Below are 9,484 nucleotides of genomic sequence, written 5' to 3' on the forward strand. Positions count from 1 at the left end.
ATCAAGTAAATTATATACACCTTTTTATATTTTATTATAATATGTTATGTTTTTAATAATAACATTTTTAGTTAGAAAATGTTATGAACATTTTCACACTGTGTGAAAAACGTTCGTAACATTTTCCAATTGATTAATTAATAAATAGTCTAAATAAAGTCTCAACCATCACGTTAGAGGAGTTAAATAATTTATCTGCGACTTGAATACACGTGAGTATAAGTTAATAATTACTTTAAAAAGGTGTTTTCTATTGTCAAAAATACATATATTTGAAATATAATATACTAATATGACATATATAGAGATTTTTTAGAACAAATATCGACGTTTTCTAAGGCGTAGATTTGCCCTGAACAAAACATTTAATAAATAAACATATACGTGATTTTTTTTTTGTACTTTTCTTGTCACATGACAGCAATATGGCGTCCTATGTGTTCGTTATACTTGTGGGGGTCAGTTTGAGATTGTTGACCGATTAAAATACTAATAATACTACTAATAATAACAAAACAACAACAATAATTCCGATATTGATAACATATTCATAGAAACTGCATATTTAATCAGAATCAGAATGTGCTTTATTGCCAGCTTTGTTTATACGAGGAAGTCTTTGAATTTAAATTTTAATGTAGTTTTAATTTAGTAGATGAAATATGCATCATGTATTTGACCCATATTCAAGACACCATAAATGATCAAACATACTGTTTGTTTGCTAGGAATGGCCTTTGCTTTGTTGACATCAGTGGCTCCAGTCTATGGCCTTTACACTTCCTTCTTCCCTGTAGTTCTCTATATGCTCTTCGGCACTGGTCACCACGTTTCTACAGGTAAAAGACTTTCATTTACCAGAGTTTAGCACAGTTTAAAAACTGTGGTTCCACAAAGTTTCCCCACAGATTTGTTCATCACATTTTGGATACGAGTATTCGAAGAGTGCTCGAATATTTACAATGTTATTAATCTGCAGCCATGTTTAACCGAGAAAATGAAATATAATTTCAAGAGTTTGGCTTTTGTAGGTACCTTTGCTGTGTTGAGTTTGATGACTGGTTCAGTGGTGGAGCAACTAGTTCCCATCCCACTCGCACTGAACTCCAGTAGCCCAGAGGCAGCAGAGTTTGAGGCCCAGAGGATTGGGGTGGCATCAGCTGTAGCATTTCTCTCAGGCATAATGATGGTAAGAAAATGTTGCTGTATTTATACACATCGCATCCGTGTGTTTTAGTTAACCAGTTTGTTATCTGATGAAATGTTAGACTCGGACTACAGAATTATGATATCATGTTGCTTGTTTTTATTGTCCCAGCTCTGCATGTGCGGGCTCCAGTTGGGTTTCCTTTCCACATACCTCTCAGAACCAATTGTTAAGGCATTTACAAGTGCAGCCGCCTTCCATGTGACTGTCTCACAGCTGCAAAGCATGTTGGGATTACGGCTACCCCGATATGCTGGTGCCTTCTCTCTTTTTAAGGTCAGAAATGGTGGAACACAGACTGTTTTTTCTGTTCTGGTTACTAGTGTAATAATTAGTTAAAACTACTATAATTATCACTGTAGTATCGCTCACTATTACTGGGCACAAATGAGTCAGTAGCTCCTTTTAAACCCACAGACTCTGGCATCAGTGATGGAGAATGTGCCCCACACTAATTTGGCTGAGCTGGTGATCTCACTGCTTTGCCTGGCTGTTCTGGTGCCAGTTAAAGAGGTCAACTCACGCTTTCGGGAGCGTCTGCGCACTCCCATCCCCGTGGAGATCATCACTGTGAGTTTGCACTCCTCAACAGATATTTAGAAGGGTTAGAACATCTCTGTGAATTCCTGACATAAATCAAAGCAAATTAACTTTTGTACAAATATTTGTCATTCACCAGACAACTAGTCCAGTATAATGAGAGTTTCATCATCAACTCTATTTCTAGTGTTGTCTGCACTGTGAAAAATAATCTTCCATTCTCTTGTGGCTCTTGCAGGTAATAATTGCAACAGGGATTACATATGCCTTTTCCCTGGATTCCAAATATGACATACAGATAGTAGGACATATTCCAGCAGGGTAATATATTGTTATTATTTTTAAATATATATACAGTGGGTACGGAAAGTATTCAGACCCCCTTAAATTTTTCACTCTTTGTTATATTGCAGCCATTTGCTAAAATCATTTAAGTTAATTTTTTTTTCCTCATTAATGTACACACAGCACCCCATATTGACAGAAAAACACAGAATTGTTGACATTTTTGCAGATTTATTAAAAAAGAAAAACTGAAATATCACATGGTCCTAAATATTCAGACCCTTTGCTCAGTATTTAGTAGAAGCACCCTTTTGATCGAATACAGCCATGAGTCTTTTTGGGAAAGACGCAACAAGTTTTTCACACCTGGATTTGGGAATCCTCTGCCATTCCTCCTTGCAGAGCCTCTCCAGTTCTGTCAGGTTGGATGGTAAACGTTGGTGGACAGCCATTTTTAGGTCTCTCCAGAGATGCTCAATTGGTAATAATATATAGATAGAGAGACCTACCTGCAAAGCTACAGTACTGTTAAAAGTTTGAGGAACTTGTGTAAAAATGTTGTAAAATGAGGATGCTGCCAAAAATGATGTCATAAATCGATTTTCTTTATCAATTAAATTCTATTAACTAAATTAAATCTTGTGACCATCCTTTGTGTTTAAAGCCGCTTTTGCCCTTGGTGCACTTGCGCATAATTTTTCAGGTTGCTTTGCAGGTAGGTCTCTTGAAGCATCTTGGAGACGTTTCTCACAGTTCTTCTGGATTTAGTCTGTCTCAGTTTGTTCCGTTTCTTCATGTCATTCCAGACAGACTGGATGATGATGAGATCTGATCTCTGTGTGGAGCTCTGGTTGTTGGCAGACTCCTTGTGCAAACAAAAATCTCACTGGATTATTACAATTAATGGCAAAATGAATGTTTGGAAATGTAAACTGATATTTCCTACTGACACACCACAGCAAAAGATAGAAATAACTGACTTTAAACCATTTTTTAGCTAGTTGAGATACTAGTGTTCTAATAATTTTGGCCACCACTGTACATCCTGCATTTTAACTATAATTTAAAGCTAAATATTTACTACTTTTCAGCTTCCCCGAGCCACGGCTGCCTGCATTGGAGACAGTTCCAGAAATTGCCGGTGACACAGTTGCCATCACCCTTGTTGCTTACGCTGTGTCTGTATCTCTAGCCATGATTTATGCTGATAAGCATGGATACTCCATTGATCCAAATCAGGTAGATACTATATTAATAATCTGAAAAGTTTGACTGGTTGAGCATAGATTTGTAATCACCATCAAAAAACAATGTTCTTTCATTTTTGCTGTAGGAGCTTCTAGCACATGGGATCTCCAACACTGTGTCATCTCTCTTCACATGTTTCCCCAATTCAGCTACACTGGCCACCACAAACATACTGGAGAGTGCTGGAGGTCACACACAGGTACTGGTTTGTTTGAGTTGTTCTTATTCCATGTTAGAAAACAAAGCAATGTTATGCAGTAAAGGTCCCGCTGAGATAATGTAATGAATGTTTACTGCAGTATGTTTACTGCTAGAAGTGTAAGTTGACTATTTTTCTGTACAAGATTGTCAAACATAGTAGGAGTTAAATACAATAATATCCTTTATCTGTACTTCAACAGCTCGCAGGACTGTTCACAAGTCTGGTTGTTCTTATTGTACTTCTGCTAATAGGACCTCTGTTTTACTTTCTACCCAAGGTAAGACACATTTGCAATGAATTTATCTTCTAATGTGACATATTTCAGAATGAAACAGTATTGAGTATTATTTTGAAAGTCGCTTTGGATAAAATCGTCTGATAAATGCACCAAAATCAATGTAAATATTGACTTATAGGTCATAGACATTTGGTAACAAAAAAAATGGTAATTTTGGATTTCATACTCTTTTTAAGGAATTATCAATATAACTTTTAGCATTACTGTCTCTCTCCTTTCTCTTCATCCAGGCAGTGCTTGCATGTATAAATGTGACCAGCCTGAGACAGATGTTCCTACTGTTTCAGGATCTCCCAGACCTTTGGCGAATTAGCAAAATTGATTTTGTACGGTCTTACCACCTCTCGTTCCCAGATGAGTGCTAAATATGTTTAATTTCTGAATGACATTGAGTCCAGCTGATTAATTTCAATTCTTGTTACGTATGTTTGAACAGATGGTGTGGCTTGTGACCTGGCTGTCAGTAGTTGTGCTAAATGTAGACCTGGGCCTGGCCATTGGAGTGGTCTTCTCAATGATGACAGTTATATGTCGTACACAGAGGTAAAAATACTGACACTTTCTATTATGACTACTTGGGCTTTCATATACTCACTTCATGAGCTATTTAGTATAAATTAGAGCAAGGTTTACTAACTTCAGGGTCATAACCCGCACTAGGAGGAAATTATTATGATTTCACTCTAATATGTGCTATAAACACAAATGAGTGAAAAATATTCTGTTAGAAAATAAAATAATAGATTATGAAAAATTATATGAATAAAAATAGATTAAAACCCTATGGCTAAAGGTAGAATGAATTTAGCTCTATTCCTGTTAAAAAAATCTAAGCATGTTTTTCCAAACTATTTATGATCAAAACAATACCATGTAACATATTGGAAGTGAGAAATGATTTTTGTATAGCAAGCAATAAAGTTACTCCTGAATGTATTTGCTGAAGAAATGCATGCACAGGTTTCACATTAAACATGAATTGTTGTGTAATTTAATATTTTAATAATAACCAAACTGTCCATGGATTTAGGGTACTTCTGTATAAATCTAATTAAATGTACACTTAGATTTCATAAGGGTTTTGAAACATATAACATGTAAAAAAGGGATCCTCTGGGAGAAAGATTGGGAACCACTGAATTAGAGTGTGTGTATCATTCTGGCTGTATAGAGATAATGATATTATCAATCCAACTAGAGCAGCCCCAGTGGAACGAGGTATTGAGTACATAATATAATTGAGATTGAAACTACCTAATTAGATTTGTGTATTTATCTGCTTTAATAATCATGTTTACTACATCCTTTAATTATGCGTTCCAAAGCTCAGGGGCTGTATAAAAACAGCGAACCAGTATCCCTTACAGACCCCTGTGTTCCAAAACAACTTTCCTCTCCTGGCGGATATGAAATTCACATTTAAGGAAAGGGGAGATAAAGTTGAGACAAAAAGATGTCCCTGAACTCATAGTAAACTTTCTGTTTTCAGGGCCAACTGCTCTGTGTTAGGAAGAGCTTCCAACACAGAGATTTACAGATCCATCAACAACCATAATAAAGTGAGTCAACAGGCATCATATTAAGTTTATTTTCTTATTACCACATGTAATGTAATTTACTATGATTAGAATTGGGCCTTGTGCTTTTGGAAGTTAAATTGATTAACCATTGCTGCATTTGTCTTAATCACATCTGTGTTACATAACTGCCGACGTGGTTATACCCTCTTCATCTCTCTGTACTGTAGTGCTATGAAGTCCCTGGTGTGAAGATCCTGACCTACAATGGGCCCATCTACTATGGGAACCGTAGCTTTTTTAAGGCTGATATGACTCAGCTTCTGGGCCTCACCCCTGAGAGGATACGCAGCCGAGAGAAAGCCCTGAAGGCCATTGAGAAGAGAGAGAGAGAGGCCATTAGCTCTGTAGTAAGATGATCAATCCATCAGTTTATCTGTAATATGTAATATGCAGAATTTTTATTTTTGGGTGAACTATCCCTTTAATGAGCCATGTTGCATGTAATTATATAATTAGATTATTGAACTATATTACTTGTTGGAAGAATTGTTTATTAAGATAATACGTTTAATGTCAGCTGTTGCTGTAGTTTTATTTGACTTGCATTTAAGTGGTTTTGAAATCTAGTGGCTTTTTGCTTTCATAACCTCTGAAATGCTTTACTTGTATTCAGGCCTGTATTATTGAATTGATATGTCTTTGCCTTGATATTTTGGAGATTTTCTTCTAACAACAACAAAACATATTTAAAGAAAACATCTGATTGGATAACTGTATTGTTTTTCAAGGAACAAGGAGTTACAGACAGTTCATTTTCTTCAAAGAATGACTTGTTCAGATCAGGTGCATTCCCACTTGTTCAAGTAATACCAAAAATCACATTAAAGAGTCTTTTATTTCAGTTGTTTCACACCTCCATTTTATTTCTTTATTTTTCTTATTGTTTACTGCAGAGATGGCTGAGGGTGAAGTCGAGGCTGTGTTAATAGACTGCAGCAGTGTCATTTTCGTGGATGTTGCTGGAGCTCGGTTATTCATACAGGTTAGCCAGACTGTATAGGTTTTGTTTAGACACCCATCAACATTGTCATGAAAAATGTCCTATGTTTACGGTACTTATATCCTGCCACAGATGTGCATGGAGTGCCAGAAGATAGGAGTACGGATATACCTGGCTAACTGCAATGGTGAGTTTTCACATATACTGTATACTTAAACAAACCTCTCAAACAATTCCCTGAGGGTAATATTTTCTTTCTCCTGTAGAGAGTGTACTGAAGATTCTCACATCCAGCGGGCTGATGAACTACATGAATCCTCAGCATATTTTTGTTACAATTCATGATGCAGTGGTCTACATACAACAGCAGCGGGTATGATGCAAAACCTTCTTCATAAATGTGATTTCATATCTCGACAAAACAGCATATTTTATGTGCTAAACTGTAGTGTTATGGCACAATTTCATTTCCATTTAAAATGTCATCATTTTGTTTGACAGGAGAAACCTCCTGAGAACAGCACAACGGTATGGGTGTGATCTATCTGACACAAAGTAATGCAAGACTGAGACTCAAAACAGGACCTAAAGAACCAGTTGGTGACTTCAAGTGTGTCAGAGAAATGACAAAGTCATTCCAGCATTTATTTCGACTCAACATGCTGTGATGAGTTTGTCGGGGCTATCAGTGGTTGTTTTAACAGATTACAGCTGTAGTGGCTGTTGTGTTCATTACATGCTAAAAACCAGTTCATACCAACACAAATATTCTGTGCAAAAATTAATTGCCATAAACATGGACATGCAATGGATTTTTTATGGAGAGGTGTTCTAATCTCTTCCATTGCACTGGTAAAAAAAAAACCTGGTCAATCAATAAGATTCATGCTTTATGTCAGTTGCCCAGAGCCGCTGTTGTTACATAAAACTAGAGTTGCTGGTACTCGCAGATTATTTTGCCGATTGTCAGTTAACAGCTTGGCTCGCTTGTCTCTGTACTCTTGTATTTGGTTAATAAACACCATAGTAAACACAAAAATCTGAATGGCTGTTTGAAAACATGTATATATTGTTTGACTCATTTCCTTTGCCATGACAGAAACCAAAAACGCAGCTCTTTGTGTACTGGAACAGTTTTTTCAGCTTTTATAAATGTCATCTACTGTCAGAGAGTGAAACTGCATTTGTATTCAGCCTCTGTGTGTTTTGTGCATTGGTCTGAAATCGGACCGAATATTTGTGCCGAACATTCAGGCCTTAACATTGCCAACCATGATTAACAGCAGTGTTAACGATATTTCTAGCCCTGCATAGGCAAAAAAGATCAAATATGGTTATTTTATTGATTATGAAAATTTTCAATTTATCAAAAGTGGCTGAATGTTTTTTTTTTTAATGAAAATTAGGGATGCACCGATACCGATACTGGTATCGGGCCCGATACTGAGCTCCTGTACTTGTTAAAATGCCCCGATACCAAATGCCGATACCACACAGCATGTGATAAGTGCCATATTCAGAAAAATAAACACGGACAACAGACAGCAGAATGGAGTTATTAGAGATTAAGGATGTCTACGAAGTATATGTATGAAATTAATGTAATGTTAAACATTCAGTATTAACGCCTGTATAGCTGATGTACGCGAGCTGATTAGCAAAGCGCGCTGAGTGGATTGAGCACGTGACGGCACAGATGCGCAAGCTTGTCGAGTGAATATACCTTTCTCACAGACATCACTGGAAAGCTTGTAGTTCGGTCGGATATGTCAAAACAAGTAAAACAATGCACAAGTTACTTAACGGAAGGGAGGGAGGGAGAGAGAGAGAGCGAGCTCACTTCTGTTGTAACCTTCGATGTTCACTCACTTAGCACACGCATCATTTAGATTAAAACTAAATCGTAAAAATAAGACCATTTATAGGGGCATTCACTATAAACATCATTTATTTTCAACCGTCGGCATACACGACTTTCTGGCGAAAGTGAATCTAGCAGCCTGTGTGAAATGCGCTAGACTGTACTACTTGTCCCTCTCATTCTGCACCAGTACAAATACATGTACGCGTTGCGCGTGTTTTGCTTGCTTGAGTGTTTCTGCATTATATGAGTGGCTTTGGAATATAAATCGCAGCACGTTTCAGATGAAAAAATCTTCGCGACTTCTATTTCTGAAAATATCAGTTAGGAGATTTATAACGAGTGGTTCCCTGCATTATTATAGCAAAGCGCGTGATTACAGTACTAAGCCGCTGCAATGGAGCAGCTCTAATGCTATCAAATTAAAGATGATGTACCATAGAGCGAAAATTTAAAGAACAGTGAAAGTAACAAAAACTTGTGAAATACATTTTAATGGGCATAATTAAGTGTGAAAATAACCGAAGGATATACAGTCAAACCAAAAATTATTCAGAAACCAGATATAATTTTTGAAATTTTTTTACTAGTGGGTGCAGGACACTATATTTTGCTGTCCTCACTTACATAAATGAACTAAAGTAAACTGACAAATTATACCCCAAAATTCTTCATACAGTGGACTACCAGTAAAACTGATACAAATTTGGGACCAAAAATTATTCAGACAGAGTCTGGGAAAAATAATTGAAGTTCAGGTTTGCATGAAGCTGGATGACAGCATGCCCAGGAGACTACAGGCTGTCATTAAGGCTAAGGGTTGCCCGACTAAGTATTGATAGTTGTGTAAATACTGTCATACTAACAGCTGTCTGAATAATTATTGGTTGATTGTAATCCATTACATACCTTTCTATCAAAGTTATCTAACATTATCAAGCTGAATTTGTTCTGACACAGTTTAACTCTGAGTTCTTGTCATATTTTATTACCATTTTCTAAACTATAGTGAATAAACGGTGATAATGTGCGAAATGTTGAAGGTGTCTGAATAAATTTGGGTTTGACTGTATCTATTTGATAAATGAATTTAACCAACGAACATTATACATACTCTTTTGGTTTCTGTAACCAATATTGAAAAAAAATTTACAAATGCAATAAAAATATCGGTATCGGCAAGTACCAAAAATTAAAAGTATCGGTATCGGGCGAGTACTGGAAAAAGTGGTATCGGTGCATCCCTAATGAAAATGGATGTTCTGATCTTGTATTGTTGCCATTGCTTTTAAAGTACACAAATGCTGTACGTTACTAAAATGT

At 36.4% G+C, this 9,484-nt stretch overlaps 1 protein-coding gene across 1 annotated transcript; it reads left to right on the plus strand.

The window, feature by feature from the left end:
• The first annotated feature begins 421 nt into the window (after positions 1 to 421).
• On the plus strand, positions 422 to 7,706 carry LOC107570587 (solute carrier family 26 member 10-like). The gene is made up of 18 exons (XM_016256820.1): positions 422 to 458; positions 729 to 839; positions 1,032 to 1,189; positions 1,319 to 1,483; positions 1,625 to 1,777; positions 1,986 to 2,068; positions 3,124 to 3,271; positions 3,366 to 3,479; positions 3,682 to 3,759; positions 4,011 to 4,106; positions 4,217 to 4,323; positions 5,270 to 5,339; positions 5,528 to 5,707; positions 6,089 to 6,143; positions 6,254 to 6,342; positions 6,433 to 6,487; positions 6,567 to 6,673; positions 6,802 to 7,706. The coding sequence occupies exons 2-18, from the start codon at positions 731 to 733 to the stop codon at positions 6,838 to 6,840; spliced, it is 1,806 nt and encodes a 601-aa protein (XP_016112306.1). The 5' UTR covers positions 422 to 458; positions 729 to 730; the 3' UTR covers positions 6,841 to 7,706.
• Positions 7,707 to 9,484: the final 1,778 nt, after the last annotated feature.

This window comes from Sinocyclocheilus grahami, unplaced genomic scaffold (assembly GCF_001515645.1).
Source record: "Sinocyclocheilus grahami isolate Dianchi unplaced genomic scaffold, SAMN03320097.WGS_v1.1 scaffold29.1, whole genome shotgun sequence".
Taxonomy (NCBI): Eukaryota; Metazoa; Chordata; class Actinopteri; order Cypriniformes; family Cyprinidae; genus Sinocyclocheilus; species Sinocyclocheilus grahami.

Excerpts from the sequence above, each read along its gene's own strand:
- LOC107570587 (XM_016256820.1), top strand. The coding sequence starts at position 731 with ATGGCCTTTGCTTTGTTGACATCAGTGGCTCCAGTCTATGGCCTTTAC. Across the intron at positions 6,343-6,432 it reads GAGCTCGGTTATTCATACAG|ATGTGCATGGAGTGCCAGAA; the intron begins GTTAGCCAGACT and ends ATCCTGCCACAG. Across the intron at positions 6,674-6,801 it reads TCTACATACAACAGCAGCGG|GAGAAACCTCCTGAGAACAG; the intron begins GTATGATGCAAA and ends TTTGTTTGACAG.